This window comes from Centroberyx affinis, unplaced genomic scaffold (assembly GCF_046629955.1).
Source record: "Centroberyx affinis isolate AG114_WGS23_722 - 3 ecotype Tasmania unplaced genomic scaffold, CSIRO-AGI_Caff_v1 ptg004087l_1, whole genome shotgun sequence".
NCBI classification, from domain to species: Eukaryota; Metazoa; Chordata; class Actinopteri; order Beryciformes; family Berycidae; genus Centroberyx; species Centroberyx affinis.
The window spans coordinates 30001-50315 of NW_027281872.1; the positions used below are offsets into that span (position 1 = coordinate 30001).

Sequence of the window (20315 nt, forward strand, 5' to 3'; positions counted from 1 at the left end):
GCTCAAATAATTTTTCCTCCCTCTGGAAAGTATTTTATCGCAGCAAACGCATGCCATTAAAGTATCGGTATCGGGACAGCTTCATTTGCCAATCCCGAGTATGAATGCTTGGGAGCTGGATGAGCACCGATCCCGATACTACAGACATAAATTAATTTTAAAAACGACAAAGTAGCATGTGTGCAAATAGAGATCTAAAGAAGAGGTGGGCATTTAAAATTTTATTCACAGATCACTTACATTTCTTTCCCGTGCTCCTAAAAAGCTCTGTTAAGACCTATAGACTGGTACAATCTCACCAGGCCATATTCAGTTATCCAGTCATAGATTTGAGCTGGGTGGTGCTTGTGAGTGTGTGTGTGTGTGTGTGTGTGTGTGTGTGTGTGTGTGTGTGTGTGTGTGTGTGTGTGTGTGTGTGTGTGTGTGTGTGTGCGCGTGCGTGCGTGCATGTGCGTGCATGTAGGATGGGGGCCTGTCTTTTCTGCAGCCATGCTTTGGCAGGTTGTAGTTTTCCCCTCAGAAATCAGCCGCTCTCTGAACTGTTAAATCACACTAGAAGCCAACCTTCGAGAAGAAAATTAATTACTTTCCCTCCTCCTCCTCTCATTCTTTCCACATTCACCTTCCCTCATTCCCTTTCAGTGCCTTTTCTCGCACTCACTCTCCCCCCTTTTTGTTCACTCTTTCTCATAATGATGTAGAATAAGTTTAGCCACAGGTGACGTTTTCCATCTAACGGGGAGATGTGCCGATATCCAAAATGACACCTTGTTCCTTCGTTCCACAACCCTCGGCCTAGTTTGAAGGCTTTGATATTGTAGATGTACCATGTGTGACTGTGCAGTTCATTTGGGTTTGCGTTTTGGCACAACTGCCTAACTTCCAAACTCCACTACAATCATCAGGCATTAGGCTTTCCCATCAGCCATCGAGGGAATGCCTCATTTGAAATAAGTGAAAGTTACTCCACTGCCAATGTTGCGTTCATTCAAATTGCCAAGGTTCAGTTCTTGATGGCTGACGTTTGCATTCATCCACATATAGTGCTTTGAAATAATGAGAATTAAAGTTGACTAGTCCATACCCGGGGATGCGCTCGCCACAACTACGTGCAGACTTACCAAAAATGCACATAAACAGCGTAAATTTGGGAAAATGGAAAAATCAGCTTTGTCAGTCCCTGCCTATGCCAATGCTCAATGCCCATGTGCAGTTTCAGATTGATTGGCCAACCCATTGAGGTGCAAAATGGATGCAGACAGACAGAGTTTTCCTCATTTTATAGTAGGATATTGCTTTTCCCCTGTGCTGCTCTTTCAAAACAACAAATTGACACATTGACACAGTGCAACATTATACATGTAGTGGAGGGATAGTGTAGCCTGTGCACTCTGAGCTTATGTTGAGTTTATGTTCAGTGGGGCGTCCTGCAGTCAAGATCCTCACAGCAGGCCTTTGGTTGCGGGGCTCATGTTAAGAACCAGCATTGGATGTTTATACTTAATTAATTTGCCTTTCTCTCCTCCCTGCTCTCTCTCCACCCTCCCTCTCCCTCCCTCGCTCTCCCCCTCCTCATCAGTTCGAGATAGAAGACGTCGAGAACGAGGAGAAGAGATACGCCCTCTTCCTGGAGCTGCTGGAAGCTGCCCGGAAGTGGGAGGAGTTTCAGCTGCTCATGCTCCTCCTACAGGCGTGGCCGCCCATGATGAAAGAGGAAGTGTAAGGCAAAAGTTATTATTTTTTTCACTGTCATTTAATTCCCTTTCAAGGTAGAGCGCCTCTAATAGAACTGTTGTCATGTTCATTTATCGGTTTGTTCATTTGCTCCCATCCCTGTGATTACAGCTCCACAGGTTGATCTCTAATAGAAATCAAATTTTCCAGTTATTACAATGTCTTTGGTCTCCATGTATACCAACAGTGTAGCAGCTGACTGATCTTTCTTCATATATACTTTCTCCTCCTGCTTTCATTGTATCTCTCTTTTGCCCTTTTCTCTCATTGCGGCCGCTGCCCTCTCAGCATCTTGAGTGAATGTCAATATTGAAGTTACAATAAAAAATGAGTGGTATTTCTACAGTTTGGGTTATAGCAGCCTCTTTATCCATACTTGCACACTTAAACTGAGTGCTTTTGTGATTTGGTACTTAAAGATCACCCACTGTTCACCTGCAGGTTTCAGCCAGGTTTATATTGTGAATTGTTTTTTAACCAAATGGAGGATAACACGATGACGTTCACATTTTAATGTACAACTGCTGTGCAATGTGTGCTCATGCTGCCAAGAGTAGTCACGCAGAATTGTGCCAGCAAGTGTATGAACTCATGACAGATATCCTCCAACAATAACAAAGCTTTACCTCCCAGATGGTGCAGCAGGGTGGGGATGCGAAGCTGTTGTCAGAAGTTTGTTTTGCTTTACAGTGCAGCGATAGACAGTTAAAATAGCGCAGGGATACATATTGCACATACACTTTATAGAGTTTAAGAGCTCTAAATCTGCTGGAAATGAAAACCGGTGTGTTCGCAAAGCTTCAGGCACCGGGTTCCTCGCACCAGCTGGTGGCTTATGAGCCTCAGCGTGTGTTGGCTGCATTATCGATAAGTGCCTAATGATGTGATTGCTCTTCTCCTGCTCCGTTGTCCTCGATTAAAAACGACAGGGTACTCAGAGGGACCACTGAGACAACGCTAGGTTATGCTCTCAGGAGTTTGGCATCTTTGAGCTGAAATTCTTCTCCACGCTTCAGAGGCAACATAGCCTACTTGCGCGTGTGTGTGTGGGTATGTCACCGTTATTGACTCTGACGGCTTGTCAGGTTTGTTGATGGCGATGAGATCACACGTATGTTCATTCACGGTGCATCGGTCAAAAGGCCAAACACAACCTGCCTCCTTTGGCTGTTGTGCCACTGTAATGGAAATCGCACTTTGGCAGAAATAAGAGAAACTAAGTTGAAGTGACTCATGAAATCAGGATTTTAAATATGTGTGTATGAGGAAGATGTACGAGAGAGGGAGAGAGAGAGAGACTGTGAAAGTGAGAGACATGGGGAGACAGAATAGGTACAGAAAAGCAAGTGAGGTGAATGCTGAATATGGAGTAGAAAAGAGAAAAAAAGCGGCAGACATAAAGGTGGAAGAAATAGCTTTTTTAGAGATGTGAAAGTGTGAGGAACAGAAAGAGAGGCAGCGAGATAAACAGCGAGCTAGATTATGAAAAGTGATTATTTGTGCGTGTGTGTGTGTGTTTGTAATGGGCAGCGGAGTTGTCATTGGGCTTGTGTAAAGCCCTTGTCTTTCCTGGCAGGGTGCTATCCGACAGCGAAACAATGGGAGAGAAGGGATTAGGGTTGGAAAACACAGCCGCTTCGAGTTCACCCCCGGATTTCACTGACACTCGACTCACTGTGTGAGTGTAACAGCCGTAGTCAAAACCATTAGTGGTGGGACAGTCAGCTAAAATTGTTCCTTTTGTCTGCAGACTGATCTGTTATATTTCAGATCCAAATCCGAACATTATGCTGAGTACAAATTTGGCTTCTGATTATGGATGCTTTTTTTTTCTGTTTCTTCTGATTTACTCATTTGAATCGCTCAAGGTAATTTGCTGCATCATGCATAATTTTGCTGCATTGTGCCTTCATGTGCCTCATGAAACAGCGTAGAAAAGCCTGAAATCCAGTTCTGATCTGGGTACAATCTACCTCACTTAGCATTCTGTATTTTATGTGCAGCCAATGCTGTTGTGCTACATGGGGAAAAAATGTGATCAGTTGCTATTTGGGACACAAAGAATAGCATCAGAATAGTATCACCTTCAAATGTCTTCCTTTGAGATCTTCTGTTAAGCCTTGAATGAAACCGCTTACCTCTCAGTGCGTCTCACTGAGAATTTCACAGAAGGAAAGTAACAAACAGTTTTGTGAGAGCGTGAGAAGCTGTGTGCACCTGTGTGTGTGTGTGTGTGTGTGTGTGTATTGGAGCTTTATTGAATAAGAATTGTATCTAAAGAGCTTGTCCTTTAGTCTGTCCACATAAGTCTGAGTCATGATTCAAAGCACGGATGGAGGCTGGCTGTGACTCACGCTGCAGCCTACGACAGATTTGGCGAACGCACAAACACTCATAGTCACACACAGCGGTCCACCCCCCTCCCCCTCTCCCCCTCTGTCCTCACCCCTTGGTAATACACGGGAAGCAGCAGCGTGCCAGCAGCAGAAATGGACTCTGTCTGCTCCCATGGCCACGCCATCCGAAGGTGAAGCAGCATGTCAGGACAAGACACCCTGGTAGTTGGATGGAAAGCTGCCTTTTCTACTAACAGACCCGCACAGGAGTCCTGCTGTCCTTCCTGCTGTCTGCTGTCTTTCTCTCTCTCTCTCTCTCTCTCTCTTTCTCTCTCTCTCTTTCTCTCTCTCTCTCTCTCTCTCTCTCTCTCTCTCTCTCTCTCTCTCTGTCTCACTCACTCACTCACTCACTCACTCACACACACAATCTTACAGAGTATGCACAAACCTAGACACATCAGATGTTTTTTCCCATCTTAGCACAGGGCCTCCTTATTGAAGCCAGAACGCATTTACTTCAGACACATTTCTGCAGCCCATTTGACATCAAGCTTTAACCACATTAAACATCCCCATTCCTCATCATATATCCAAGTATTTATTGGCATATTACCATCAGGACCCGTTGTCATGTAAAAGCACCCAGAGCGAATCAACAATACACACTTCCATGTCAGACGTCATTTTTCTTCCTCTGATCTCCAATCTCCTCCTTTCCCGTCTCTCTTCATTCAATATTTAAACACCAGTATACCGTTTGTCATGTTTATCACATGACTTCACAGCAACGCTAGCGTGTCTGTGCTTATTTTCCCGCCACTGGAAACATGTTCCCCCTCATTACGGTGGTATTTTGTTGCATGTTTCTGGGGTAGCACATGCGATAGATGTGCAAGGGTTGTGTTCTAACTAGGGTTAAATGCCACCGTACAGGATTTCCCTCCCTACAGGATATAAATATTTACAGCCTCACTAGGGCTCAACATTGTAGTTTGATTCCCTTCATGGGGCTTGAAGCAGAGATAATGAGATCTGTTTGGCTATGCATTAGCAACTAGGCTTGTACACAGAGAACTTCCACAATAATATGCTGTGGAAGGCAGTATAGCCACTAACATTAGTGTCAGCAAATGGTCAGAGTGGCTTTGTTGTCTCATCCATGCCGGACGTCAATCTCTGTGCCCACGGTACATATAGCATTGAATCCTTAACCATGGGTCAAAAATGCTAATATAGTATGAATAATTCTAATAAAATAAAAACACACAATTTGAACAGGATCCATCTGTCAAGCAAGATCTAATTAACTGATAATGAACTCTTTCTTGGCTAACTTTCCATTTTTTAATCTATGACTGATATGCATTAATAAAGATCCATGAAGGTCTCATTGCCTCAGCGTCATTGGCATTTGCTGGCCTTGGTGGGGGCTAATCGATTACTGTGGAGACATTAGCAAAGGTCTGGAAAGGGCTCATAAGGGACCGTGTAAGCAAACTGACGCTAGTCACTGCTGGCAGCTGTCCCCTTTTATTCAGAGAGAGAGAGAGAGAGAGAGAGAGAGAGAGAGAGAGAGAGAGAATATCCAGCATGTAGGCGTTTAATATTAACTGCATGAGTATTGTAGTCATGTAGTCAAACATCTCTCCTCCTCACTCACATGTCAACTTCTGATTTCATTAGTTCATCTGCAAGCCTCTTGATAATTCTGTCTGCTTTCACATCAGCCTGTGATTCGAGGGAGGTTGTAATATAATGAATTGATGCAGTTGTCCTTATGTGGCTGCTGTACTCATAGTATTCTCATGACTCATTTCCGACCAATATGGTACGCTACCATAAGCGCAGCTCATTGACTGTGCCTGCCATTTAATTATAAACGCCTTAGTATTTCACTACAATAACCTGCTCTTTGCCTACCAAGATGTGGAATGGCGCACTGGTGTTAAGCATGGTGTGTTCTGAATACGGTTGCAGTGTAATGGATGAATAATGAATGTTTTTATATTTGTTGTTATGTTTATTATGTTTTTGTCTTGCAACTAGGAAACATAATGTAGATTTTACTGGATGATCTTGCTGACTTCTGTTGTCCTAAACACACTCACTAATGAAAGCAGACTTATGCTTATGTAATACACATGCTGACCCTTGTATTAACCACACACACTCAAGTCCAGAAGTACGTATGTATGTTGGCTTGTGCACAGTCACATGACCTTTCCAGCTTTCTAATCTCACCTCACAAGACTTGCAGACACAGCACAACACTGCACACATACAGTACACACACATACAGTACACACACGCGCACACACACACACACACACACACACACACACACACACACACACACACACACACACACACACACACACACACACACACACACACACACACACACATACACAACTCACTCATTGCATGTCTGTCTTGCTGTGTGTCTCCAGGGCGGAGTCGGAGCGTAACCCCTGGGTGGTACTGACCTCGGCCCTGCTGACCCACTGCCAGGGGTCAGAGGTCAAATTTGACCTGGGTCAGCAGGTTGTCACCATGGTCCGATCCCTCTATAACACCAAACACAAGCTCCCTGCACAGGTAAACATCCAACACTCCTTTGTGTGTGTGTCTGTGTGTGTGTTTCTGTGTATGTGAGTCTAGGTATGGGAATGGGTGTATTTATGTGGACATAAATGCACTTGTTCCTGAGCAGTCAACCCCTGGAATCAGCAGTGGTGTAACTTTCTTTCTCCAATAATCTGAAAATTAGATCAGATTAGAACTTTCTTGTCCACAAGTGTCCACATTCGTTTTGGGCCTCAGACAAGACAAGATAAAACCTAATGTATGCCCACTAAAGCGCATAGACTGAGGTTCTCCTTTTGTGCTCTGGGGTCAGTGGAACTTCCTTTTCAAAAAGCAATTTTGCCTATTTGCAATGATTAAATGATAAATGTTAAAGAGAGTGAGTAAAAAGTAGTTGTGGGAGCAGTGAAGGTTGACGGCTAACAATGTCACACATAGTACTGCGAGGGTATTGAAAACGAATATTTTGTCCCAAAGTGAAATGTCGCTTGAAATCATTTTCTACTCGACTGCTATCACCATTATTATCAAAAATATGGGACTTAGTTTGTTCGCATTCAGTGTAACCTCACTGCTGAGCCACCTTTTTACCCCTATATCTAATACAGGAGCCTAAAGCTATTAAGCATGTAACCCACAGCAACGCGTTAGTGTCAGCTCAGTGCCTTTTGCAATGTACTATAGGCGCTAGCCGCTCTTTGATATCTGACGGCCCCTAATGCTATTCATGCCCTGCTGAGCGCCATGGAAGTGGTAAGCCTAATGCCATTCTGTATGTCTAGCGCCGGCTGACTGTGATATTAGTTTAGCACTAATGCTATTCAGTGTGAATAGGCTAGTGTCTGCCTGGCTGTCTAATATTAGTGTGGGAGGGGGGGAGGAGGTGGAGAAGGAGGCCTTTTACTCTGTTCTGAACAGCTTTAATTTGAATCTGCTGGAATGAAACCGCCAGAGCATGGGGGAGTCAGATTGCATTGTGATATCCATATATTACTGGGTAGGACTGCAACTGTGTGTGTGTGTGTGTGTGTGTGTGTGTGTGTGTGCTCGCAGACCTTCTTAAAAGCATTATGTGCCTGTGTGTCTGTACAGTATGTGCACATCGATTAACCTTCACTGACTGTTCATCGCTGACTCTCCTCCCTCTTCTCTCTGTCTCCTTCTCTCCCATTTTGTTCTCCCCTCCTCTTTTCCCCTTTGTCTTCTTGCTCTCTCTACCTTCTCCTCTTTTCTTCATCACACCCTTCCTTTCATCCCTCTACCTCCTCCATCCATCCATCCATCCATCCATCCATCCCCCTACTCCTCTGTCTCCCCCCTTCTCCAGTGCATCAGACACATAGCCATGCTGCTCCAAGATCAGCCGAGCCTCCAACAGCCTGCACTCAAACTGATGGCCGAGAGTGGCGACGAGCAACTTCTCCACCTGACTCTGGATCAGATCAACAACATGACTGCGGTAGGCATCATCGTAATATTGCTAACACAATCACTGACCCCAACTAAGTCAAAGAATAAGCGTCGCTTTTAAGCTGATACATTAATTCAGTGCGGCTTACGCAAGCAGTTAATGCATATTGTCAATCAATACGTTGGATCCAGCCACACAGCGTCTTTTGTCTGTTTACCATCAACAAAAACCTAACAGTGTCCCAGCAGGCCGCTCCGCTGTATGGAAAGAGTGCAGGAAGGAGGTAGAGAATGCGAAGAGGGAGCCAAGCAGGAAAGCAGATGACTGATGAAGGGAGGATGTGAGGGAGGGCAAGACGGAGGAAAGGGTGGACTATTCCCAGACAAAATAGGTAACATGTCTATGTAGTCTTGATAGACACAATTTTCTCAACCCTCTCTACTGTTCTAAGACAAGAGCTGGCTTTAATGCTGGAATCTCAGCATTAAAATCATCCAATAATCTAACCCTAGCTACAGTAACTGTACTAGTTTTGGGGAACTGTAAGTAGATAAGTAACAGCATTGAAGTAGGTCTCTCAGACACTGGGTGCCTCTCTCCACTGTCTCCCAATCAGATAAGTAATAGTCACAAAGTAGGCCTCTCAGACCCGCTAGACCCCTCTCTTTTGTTACTGGATCAGATAAGAGAAAGCCTCACTATTAAGTGACAGAGCTCCCATTTAATGAAGTTTAAAAGCTCCTATCTTTACACCTGAGCGACATGCTGCTTTTATCCCACAGAGAAAAGAGAGCGGGATTCGGGGGGGTGGGGGAGGTAGAGGGGTGTTAGGAGGGGTGTTAGGGTGGGAAAAGAAAGGAGACGGATGTGAGATTTAGTGGTGGGAAGAGAGGGAGAGGAATGGAGAAGGAAAACCAAGCAGAGGAGGTGTGGATGTTGAGAGAGAGAGAGAGAGAGGGGCAGGTAACAAAACGAAAAAGACAAAGGGAAAAACAGAAGGTTAGGGAGAGGCCAAGACCCAAGTAGAGAGGATTGAAGAGGGTGTGTGAATGGTAAGATAGATGGAAGAAATACAGGTAAGACAGAAAAGATAAATAAGGGAGCGAGAGAGAGAGAGTGTGAGTGGAGGAAGAGCGGTAGTGTGTCATGCCGCTTTGAGAAATAATCTCGCCTTTGCCACCTGAGAGCTGAATGAACAGGGGCATGTTCAGAGCAGTGCAGAACAGTGTTTCTCTAAAGATAACATCAATAGAGACAGAGAGAAATCGCTCTTACATCTAACACTGATAATGTGTGGGATTGCTTCTCGCAGTGGAGTTGTATGCGTGCGGCTGTGGGTGTGTATTTGTTTGTCTGTGTATGCCTGTGTGCATCTCTACGCGTGTGTGTGTGTGTGTGTGTGAGCGTTGCTGTTTGTCTGCATGTGCATGTGTGTGTGAGTGTGTGTTAGTGTAGGTGTATTCGCTCATATGTTTATACCCTTTAAATGTTTTGCTCTCAGTAGGTTTTCAAATAAAGGGTTTGGTTGTGTGTATGTGCGTCAGGTGATGTGCTCTCTATAAGTACGCAATGATGTGTGTGCGACCATGTGTTTACATTGTTGTTGATTGTTGCCTCAGACTATATTAACATTATTGAATAATTCACTGCTACTGTAGTGAGCCTCTTGTGACCCCTTGGTGCCTCACACATTGTTCACCGCCATGGCCACATTCAACCTGATACAGTAGCGAGGCACTTTATCAGATCTACAAATGGCCTGGGCTACCTCAGCGTCTGGCCATTAGCGGATCAGTAGATCTTTATCGCCGGGGGATTAGCAACAAGTCGCTGTAGTTCAGCCAGTCTAAGCAGATATCCTGTAAGTCTGTTGAGCCAGCCCAACTGTTAATTGAATATTGTTACTTACTGAATTCAGTTACCTCAAGCATTTGGTTGAGGCTCGCACTTCTGTCACAGCTTAATTCACTCCGTCATACCGGACAAATTTGATTTATCACAGAAAAGCATGTGAAAGGTTTCCCAAATGTCATTCCTAATCCTAATCCTTTTCACGTCCACATTAACAGGCTCACAGAGGGCTGAGGTTGATTTTGGCAAGAAAACGCACCGTTTCATATATTGATTGTCAGAAGCGCAGGAGCTCTTGATTAAGTGCATGCAAATGATCCCACTCTGCTGAGTGATTGGCAGGCCTTATCGCCAATCGCTGTCCCAGCGGTGTGTGCGCCCTAGCACTCCGCACTTCATCTGATGTCACAGATTACTGTGCACATTGTTTTCCTCAGTAACAACATGTAATGAATTTATGTTGTTTTTTTCCCATAGAACAGAGACCCCTGAGATTATGATTTAAAAAAAACTTTGAGTGGGAAGATTAGTTTTTAATTAAAATGGTATTATAGAAAACCGTTTGACATAAGAAGTAAATTAGAAAAGGTAATTGATTTGGCTGTAGTGTAAGATATTTGTTTGCCTCATACCTTGCTTGGGTGTGATTTGGTAGATTAGTAGATGTACTAGGCTGTGTTGTTGGAGGAGACCACAGCGGGGGTTGGAGAAAGGAAGGAGAAAGGAAGGAGAAAGGAGTGGGAGTGGAGGATGATTTGAAGGGGGAGACAAAGAAGAGGTAGAGACAGAACAACTAAAGTGAAAGAGCCTCTATTGTTCTTAGTGACGCAGGAAAAACGAATGCAGCCTTTTATTTTATTTCATTTTGGAGGAGCAGAACATTCTACAGCGTTAAAGTTATTGTCAGGCCACATAGGCCTCTCCTCTCCTCTCCTCTCTTCTCCTCTCCACCTGTCCTCCTCTCTTCACCTCCCCTCTCTCTGTCGGTCTCCTCCCTAAATCTCCCTCCTCCGGTTCACTCCCTCTCATTTTTCCCCCCTTATCCCTCGCTCATCCTTCCTCTCTCCTTCTCCCTACCTATCTGATCCCCCACTCCCCTCCCTTCCTCTCCCTCCTCCCCCTTCTCCTTTTCCCCCTGCACTCCTCCTAGTGAAGATGTATGGGCAGGAAGGAGCGGAGGAGAGCAGCGGAGCAGGGAGCCAGGGGTTAACACCAGCCTGACTAATGGGAGACAGAGATAAGGGGCTGATAAGAGCTGCCCTGCCAATATGAATGAGCTGTCAGCACACCACACGGCATATATACAGATACCGCCACACACTCTCTCTCTCTCTCTCACACACACACACACATATAGACACAGTCACATAGACAGTCTGGTATGCACACAGTTACACACACGGCAGAAGTTGCTGCAGTGAAATGTTCCAGAAATTCATGTTGACCATGCATGCTGTATATTTTTCCCCGCTGTCTTTTTGTCTTTGAATCTTTTTCTTCCTCTGTCTTATTCTCTTTCACTCTCTGTCTTTCTCTCCTGCCCCGTCTCTCTCTCTCTCTCTCTCTCTCTCTCTCTCTCTCTCTCTCTCTCAGCTTTCATTCCTGATGATTCAACCCTTTCACCTTTTCCTTCTTCTCCCTGTCACTTTCTGCATTCATCACTTGTGTTTGTTGTGTGTGTTTATGTGTGTGTGCATACGTGCCTATGCATACGCGCGTGTGTGTGTGTCCGTCCGTGCGTTTGTGTCTGTACTTGGATTAAAAACCCCTCCAAGGCTTCTCCAAAGGATCACACACACAGCTTGTCCATCTCCCCAGTGGAGTGTAGACAAGAGGCCTCTCACATCTGCTGTGTGAGTGTGTGTGTGTGTGTGTGTGTGTGTTTGTGTGCAGTTGCGTGATTATTTGTGTGTGATCGCTTGTGTAAGTGGCCTTGTTTACAGTTTTTTGTGCCATACTGGACCTGTTAATCTTGCTGTGTTTGTTTGCAAGTCTGTGTCGATCCTTGTTTTGCTGTGTGTGTGTGTGTGTGTGTGTGTTTGCTCCTGTGCGTCACAGCCCACTTTTATTTTTATTTTTTGGCTTCACAGCCTCCTCTTCTGTCACTTTCAATCATGTCGCTCTGCATGCAAGGACTACTCGGAGCCCTGTGTGTGTGTGTGTGCCTGGGTGCGTGCGTGTCAACAAAGCCTAGGGACAGCTAGGATGGAGGGATGGGAAGTGGAGCAGGAGGGAGGAGAGGAGAGGATGAGAGAGAAAGGAGGAGAGGAGATGGGTGTGTGTTGTCTGGCATTCCAAAGGAGCTTTATGATTTAAATGATAAAAGAAGGCTTGGCCATGCATTATGTATTAGGCACGGTATGCGTACGGTAATTCCAATTAAGCTCTCAGCCGGGTTTAGCTCCGAGAGAGAGAAAGAGGGTGGAGAAAGATGTATACAGGAAGAGAGAGAAAGAAAGGAAGAGGGAGAGAGCATGAATACAAAACAAGGGTGCGAAAAATTGACCATCGCAATCAGGCAGCATTTAGTGGACACTGTAAACAAGCAGGAAAGAGTCAACCCTGCAGTTTCACAGGGAGAGACCGCCAAAAATGAAAAGGTAACAACAAGAGGGGGAGGAGGGAGGGGGAGTGGGCCTCTTATGGCTGTAGTTTGATGTGTCTGTTCTCTTGTCATGCTGAGTGTTTGTTCATTCACTCACGGTGCGTGACAGACACACACACATACACACAAGATGCAAGATGCAAGATACCTCTTGTTTTCGCTTCACTGAGGAGACAGACAAGGTGTTGTTTGAACCTTTAGAGAGGCCTTGGAGGGGCTTTTAACCTCACACACACACACGCACGCACATACACACACGCACACCAAGATAGGTTTTTATGTTCTCCGAGCCGGTGACCTTTGAGAAAGGAGGGGACACATGATGGATGTATTCCCTCCTCAATCAGATGCTATTGGAGCTGAACCGTTTGCAAAGGCAGGGTCTGGAAAGACCGCTGGGAAACTGAGAGACTGAGAGGGGAGGGGGGGATCAAGGAAGGAGGGAAGGAAGGAGGGAGAAGGTATGGATGGATCTAGGGATGCGGTTAGTGAGAGGTACAGCAGATGGGTAGCTGTAGTGAGAGCTTACAGGGCCGCAGGGTGGTGTAGTGAGCATTCAACCAGCTGAAGTTTCCATGAGCAAGACACTGAATCCCTACCAGCTACAGTGCTGCTGATCTATACCCGAACCTGACCTTTGACCTGCCCACAGAGGTGGGAAAGCAAAAAGACAATTTCCCTATGGGGATCAGTAAAGTAGCACATTGTTATAAAGTGTCACAGTATTAATAAGTATATAAGTACATAATTTTATTGTTTAGTGCATTTTTCAGTAGCATAATATTACAGAGGAGGTGCATAGCAAATAGGTGGATCTAATAGAGACTTTATGGGAAAGAATAAAAAGGAGTGATAAGAAGATTTTAGGATTCAAGACATACATAAGAGAGCAGGGCTAGTCTCTGAGTCAATATAAATCAAACCTTTATTTAACCAGGCAAAGAAACCCTTGAGGCCGAGAATCTCATTTACAAATGTGGCCTGGCAAGACAGACAGCAGAATAAGACAAACAGGTGGCATGTGGTACAGACAAATACAACACAAGAAAACAAACAATTTGCAAACCAGTGCAGCTTTTTTCGAATGACTTTTTAATGTGGAGAGAGGGACCGGTTCGTTTAGACCAGGAGTTTTTTGTTTTTCGAAGGCTGTACCATGAAGATGATGCATAATAGAACAAGGCTCACTTTCCCATCTCAGTATTGATCTTTGGAACAAGGAACGTTAATAAGGACTGTGATCGCAGTGACTGACTACCTGAGCCCTCTCATTACATTCAGCTGAAATTCATATTCTTGTTTGCACGGAATTCACATATTTAGTTTTTATTGCTGGACAAAGACCAACACATAAAAAACGACAGATTGGTACATGCTGTAAGGACGAGAGAAAAAGTTATCTGCCCTGCTCTGATATCAATATTCCCCTCTATCCCTCAATCTCTCCGCCACTCCCTTACATCTATTTTCAGCTTGGCTGTCAATCCAACTGACTCAAATCTGCTGTAGCTCTGACACCGTTAAAAAGTAATACTCAGGGAGGTGTGTGTGTGTGTCCGTGTGTGTGTGTGTGTCCGTGTATGTGGAGCTGTGGGACAGGCCTGTGCTCATGTGATGTTCTGTGCTTTTCTCTCTTCCTTAATGGGTCAGGATGTGCAAGAAAGAAAGAGAGAATTAGGTATATTTATGGGTGGGTGTGCGTTTATGTGCATATTCCCATCTCTTAATTGGTCCCAGCACTCTCAATCTTTTGCATATGTTGACAAGTCTGAATCCTTTTCTCCCTAAAACTATACACATAAGCTTGGACTCACGTAAAGTGATAATTGATGCGTGTGATTTGACTTTCTAAATTGGTCACCTCTCTGGGGCGCTGCAGGTGTGATATTTGAAGCATCCGCAGCATTGGCACCTGCATTTCACTACCGCAATGGGTAATATTACAATGTATTTTAATCAGAGAGACATAAAAGATGTTTCGTGGCTTGTTTTACGCTCTGCTTCTCTGCTCTGCTCTGCTTCTATTTGGACTGGCCAACTGGTAGACCTGTGAGACCAGTGGGCTCCAACCATGTACCATCAAACAGCTTTGCACGCCCACATTAGAGTAAATGAAAAATGAAAAAAGATAATTCTCCAGCCTTGGATCCTCAATGAAAACTCCCAGGAAAACCTCATTAGGAAGAAAATAATGGAAGAAACCTTGGGAAGGGCTTCCAAGACGGTCAGGTGTGCAAGGGATGTTGAGAGTGTGCAAACAAGGATTAAATGTTGCTGACAAATGGAACATAAACAGAATAGATGGAATTGAAACACAGTATGGACACTGGGGTTGACATCCAGAACCGGCGCAGGGACATCAACACTGCGTCGGTCACTGCCGTCATTGTCGTCATCAGGGTCCATTTTGTATTTTCTTTTTGTCACACATAGATTAGCCGCTGGAGTTGTAAAGCTATGCGACACAGGACGAGCGAGCATCACTCAGTATGAGGTGAGAGAGTGACGTTCAAGTGACTGACCTGAATTTGGCTCCTGATGAACACATATTGTGCCGTGGGAAAAATAATTGCCATACATAACCTCCTTACACAAGTTTATTCCGGTTCCATTATTCAGTTTGCAATTCTACTGGTAGCAGCTTTAAATTTAAGGAAAACACACTAGACTGCACTGGAGGAATGCATTTGCTGAACACATACTGGTGTGGAAAATTTGTAAGACATTTTGCGTCAAAATAGGTCAATGTTCACTGCAGCACCAGAAGTCTCATGGAACACGTTCGTTTTGGGCCTCTGTTGATACTCCAATATCAAAAGTTTGGAGCAGACGCATCAAGTTGGTTTGAAGCGCCTCTCAATGCTTTTAGTGTGCATCCAGCCATTGAAAACAGTCTGTGCACTTAAAAATGCCTGCATCTGATGCTTTCAGTGCACGTTTGCCTTTTTTCTCTCTAGCTTTCTCTCTCCATCCATCATACATTTTCCATACCTTTCCACACCTGTCCCCCCCTCCCCTATCTCCCTTTAATTCTCCCATCTCATTATACCTGGATGACCTCCTTCACCACCTCTACCTCTCCCTACCTATTCCCCATCTCTCTCTCTCTCTCTCTCTCTCTCTCTCTCTCTCTCTCTCTCTCTCTCTCTCTCTCTCTGCCCCCCAACCCCTCCCCGTCCGCTCATCCTGTCATGAATTTCATCTGGTCCCGTCTCCCGATGGAAGAGGGAAATCTCATTATTAGCCATGCATAACATATCTGTAAAACTACGGTTATATGTCAAAGCGCTCTCTCTCTGTCTGTCTCTATCTGTCTCACACATTGTCATACTACATATTGCTTGACTTACCACACCAAAGCAACCATGAACTTGTATTAAGACAAAGGCCATTATAGCATGTTATTCCTATGTTTTTGGACATTTCATCAGTTCAGTCAAGATTTGTGTACAGGTACAAGTCGATCCCAAGAGAGCCAAGACTCTAATCTCTGATTTCAGCACACAAAGCTTTATGGAGATGCTCCATCAGCAACAAATAGGACTTTTTGGGCACAGTGACAATGGCCAATAAGGCCAATACTGTGACGAGGTAAACTTATTTGTGTGCTCAACATCATCAACAATTCAGTGATTATAGGTCTTAACAAAGAGTCTCAGTCCTCTCAAATGTCTAGAGAGACATTCATGTTTAACAGTATCGCTATCCATGATCACATGCATAAAGTGATTCGCTTTGAAGGGTTTGTTTTTTAAGGATGAATTTTCCTTCAAGGAAAGAAAAATGGAGACAGAGAGACACAGAGAGAGAGATGAGAGAAATGTTGGAGGTGAAGGAGAGAAATTCGTCTGGCTCTGCTCCTCTCCTCTACTACAGAAGAGAAGACATGAGCTTCACATTTATAATTGATCTGCCTCAGCCCCAGAAATACCCTGACAGAGACTTTCACTTGTCTCTGCGTGAGTGTGTGCGTGCGCACATGTACGTGCACTTGTGCCAGCACAAGCTGTAAGAGTGAATAATAGAGAGACAGCAAACAGGTGAGAGGGCACAGAGGAGATGGGCTGAGTCAGAGAGAGAGAGAGAGAGAGAGAGAGAGAGAGAGAGAGACTTTCAACCCCAGCGCTCAGCCGTGCCTCTCTGCGGCCTGTCGAAGCACTCACAGCAGCCCCAGCGGCATTCAGCTATCTGAGTTTGCATGAATTTCATTGATGTAAAGAGGCAGAAGAAGGGATTAAAATATTACAGAAACATCTGTGTATTGTTGTATGAACATGTGTTCAGGATTGTTCTGGTAACAGAGGATGTTTTATATCCTTATTCCTCTCAGAACTGCCGAGCACTGCAGAAGCAGAGGGGAAGAGTTTGTGTGTGTGTGTGTGTCTATGTGTGTCTGTGCACATGTGCCACGGGAATGGTGGTCAGCCACAGGGTCAGCACAGGATGTGACCTCACACTGTGACCTCATCAGGTTCTCATCGAGCGTGTCACGCTGCAGTCACACACATATGCACCCCTGACGTGTTTGGAGGGATATAGATAAGGCAGTTACATTTAAGAAGGAAAATGAGTTTCTCCTGCCACACGTGTGCATTTACACTACACTGCTACACTTCTGCTTTATCTGTAAAATCTCTCTCTCTCTCCCCTCTGTCTCCTCCCTCCCTCCTCCTTGCATCCCCCAGGCGACTGCCTCCTCCTGTGATGCGGAGCTGCTGTCGCTGCTCCTGGACGCTGGGCTCCTGGTGGGCTGCGTCTCCTCGGCCCTCTACCCCCCGCTCAGCTCCCACCTCCTCTCCCACCAGCAGGAGGGGGGCTGGGACGTGGAGAGAGCCGCCTCGGAGCTGCTGGCGGCGGGCCACAGACCCGAGGCCGGCTCCCTGCTGCTGGCTCACCGCGGGACACACCAGGGCCAGTTTACCTTCAACTCCGCCTTGGCCGTTCTCAGAAAGTGGATCTGAAGGGGAGGTGTGAGGGGAAAACGGTTTCGGTAGGGATGGGGGGGGGGGGGTCGGACCGAGGCCGCTGACTGCTGTCATCATGAAGCGGCTTTAGGGAGGGAGAGTAGGAAGGTGTTGGACTGAATTGGGAAGAAATTACTTGGAGGGGAGAAAAATAATTGATATCAGGCCGTACCTCTGCGTTTTGTTCTGTATTTGGGTTTTGGGCCTCAGGTTCATCATCGACTGCAGATAAGTCAATAGCTGCGTTGTCTGGCCAAATGTATATGAGTGGATATCCTTAGTACTGACACATCTGTTAAATTAGGAATCACACCCGCGCACACCCATGCATGTTAGAGACACTCAGATGCTCACAGGTACACACACACACACACACGCTCACACACACAAACTGCTTTCTCTCAGTCACAAATTCACGTTCAGAGTGAGGTCGGATCAGTAATTGCAAGGCTGCTTGCCTCTGTGTACTGTGTGTGTGTGTGTGTGTGTGTGTGTGTGTACTCTGTCCCACTGTGTGATAAAGTAATTGAGCAGTAGCTGGGAAGCAGTGGGTGGATATTAGCCTATTGTTCCGTGACAGGTTTTCCTCTTTGACGTTCCATTGTTAAACACCCTGCCTCTGCTCCATTGTTTTCCCCCTAATAATGTCTAATTAATTCCTTCTAAACAAATTAGCCCCGCAGCTGCCCCATGTTGTGTGTTTGTGTGTGTTTGCGTGTGTGTGTGTGTGTGTGTATATGCATGCACAAATATATGAGCATCGACACCCTAGTGATATAATGTGGAACTAATGATGATGAGGAATAACTGTGTGTGTGTGTTTGTGTGTGTGTGTATGCACAAATATATGAGCAGTGACACCATAGTGATATAATGTGGAACTAATGATGATGAGGAATAACTGCGCATGTACTGTATGTGTGTGTGTGTGTGTGTCTGTGCACACAGTGATGCTCTCAGCACATTGGTTGTCATTTGGTTTCTTTCACTTTCTAAATACAGATTCCTTTCTACCTTCCTTCCCTGACCGGAAATAAAGACAAATCTAACGACCCGATAAGAACTGGCTGTGTTTTGTTTTCCATTCTTTTCTTCATATGGATAGATGCAGAAGTGGGTGACATATGGGTCCATGTTATCAATTGCCTGCAACTCTTTGGGAAGCATGTACATAGATACAGTACAGACACACACAAACATTTATTGATAAAAGTGAGTTTTATTGCACTTTTTAATTGTTTTTTACAAAGATTTGAATTACACCTCATACTGAATGCACTCAGGTTCAAAACATTTGCATTATAATTACAGCATGTTCACATTGTTCCAAGATAATTACAATCCTGTGACCCTTTTTGTTTGTAACGCAATTGTTTTAAAGCGAGATTTCATTTCAGTTAAGTATTTTCTCCATAGAAGTTTAGGAGCAGTCAACCTCCAGCTGCCTTCAGCTTCAGGATCTGCTGTCACCACCAGCTTTCAGGGTTTTCTTCCCCCCCGGCTCTTAATACTGATAATTGCAAACAGGCAGGATTATTTTGGGAGAAGTTCGATCGAGGGCACAGAATGAAAAAAAAAATATTACCTGGGTCTAATTTCCCTTGTTTGTCAAAGTGTTAGAAGTGTGATTTTTAGACTAGGTTTTCAAAATGAAAGTAATAAAGTGGTGCTGACTTCAGGTCCCCAGAGCGGCCAGTTTTGTTTAGTATGTGCACTAAAAAATATAGCTGCAGTACCAAAGTAAAATATCACTTTAATGAATAGAAAGGAGGGAATATAGGGGAAAGACCACAGGATGGACAATGATGAGGAAAGATCAAGACACAGAGATCAACTTTTTCCACTCCCAGACTCATTTTTATTCCATTGAGCCACTAAAGAGGCAGAAATAACCTTGGAAGTAAGCGCTGTGGTCACTGACATTAAAAAACAATGCACTGATATCTGCTTGGTGCTTTAGTTAATTATCCAGACGCTTGTTGGATACCAGCTGTAATATTTCTTGATGACTACCTTATGAAATGGTGGCACTAGTGGCTTCAGGGCCTGTTTAAATCTGTACAGACAATAACAAGCAGAATATCTTTCCATAAGGGCATTTGCTCGTTGTTCAGTTTCTCCCCAAATACTTAATCCCTTCATTTAATGAATAAGCCGCATAATAATTTCTGCATTGGCTCTTCTGTATAGGCGCTGCTCTCTTTATCACCACCAAAGACTAAATAAAAGTTCATTTCTTTAACTCCCCCCCCTAGGTTAGGTTTCTGCTTAATATATTTTTGTGAAAAATCCCCCTTGTCTTTTAGCCTGATGAGTGCACAGCAGTATTTGCCCCCCTCCCACCGCTTCCGTCCATGTCATTTGCAATATTTCTGTGCAAGCCGAAATAAGAATATTCTTTCAATATCCGGAAATATTCCACGGTAATTTACTTTGGCAGGCAAACATTTAAAACAGCTACTGGAGTGGAGTAGCTCGTATCCCTGACAGGCCAGAAATTGAATAAACGGCTGTGGCTCCGAGGTATTTACCCTGACAGGAATATTGCTACGTTTCCACCCCATTCATGAGAGGGGGGGGGGGTTGATATATCGAACAAGAGAGTAATGAATCTCTCCCACCTGTGGAGAAGAGAGCAAAATGAGACGGTGCTTGTGTCAGTGACAAGGGCCACATGTAAACACATCCAGATACCGGGCTATCTGAAGCGCTCTTACATTTGGGATTTTTGTTCCCGACCCTGGGTTGCATTAAAGAAGTGTCAACATTATACTGTAACAAGGGAGAATTACACTGTGGAGAATAATGAGTCAATTTCACAGCCTAAG

The 20315-nt window shown here is 44.8% G+C and overlaps 1 protein-coding gene across 1 annotated transcript in view; it reads left to right on the top strand.

Moving 5' to 3' along the window:
* The window catches only part of LOC139663667 (NBAS subunit of NRZ tethering complex-like), a gene marked incomplete at its 5' end in the record, with an annotated part of 45925 nt that extends 28441 nt beyond the window's left edge, over positions 1 to 17484 (top strand). Inside the window, 4 exons of the mRNA XM_071542383.1 lie at positions 1580 to 1719; positions 6521 to 6668; positions 7984 to 8115; positions 17209 to 17484. Coding sequence (XP_071398484.1) covers positions 1580 to 1719; positions 6521 to 6668; positions 7984 to 8115; positions 17209 to 17484 — 696 coding nt within the window. The remainder of the gene's footprint in view (positions 1 to 1579; positions 1720 to 6520; positions 6669 to 7983; positions 8116 to 17208) is intronic.
* Between the last annotated feature and the right edge of the window lie 2831 nt (positions 17485 to 20315).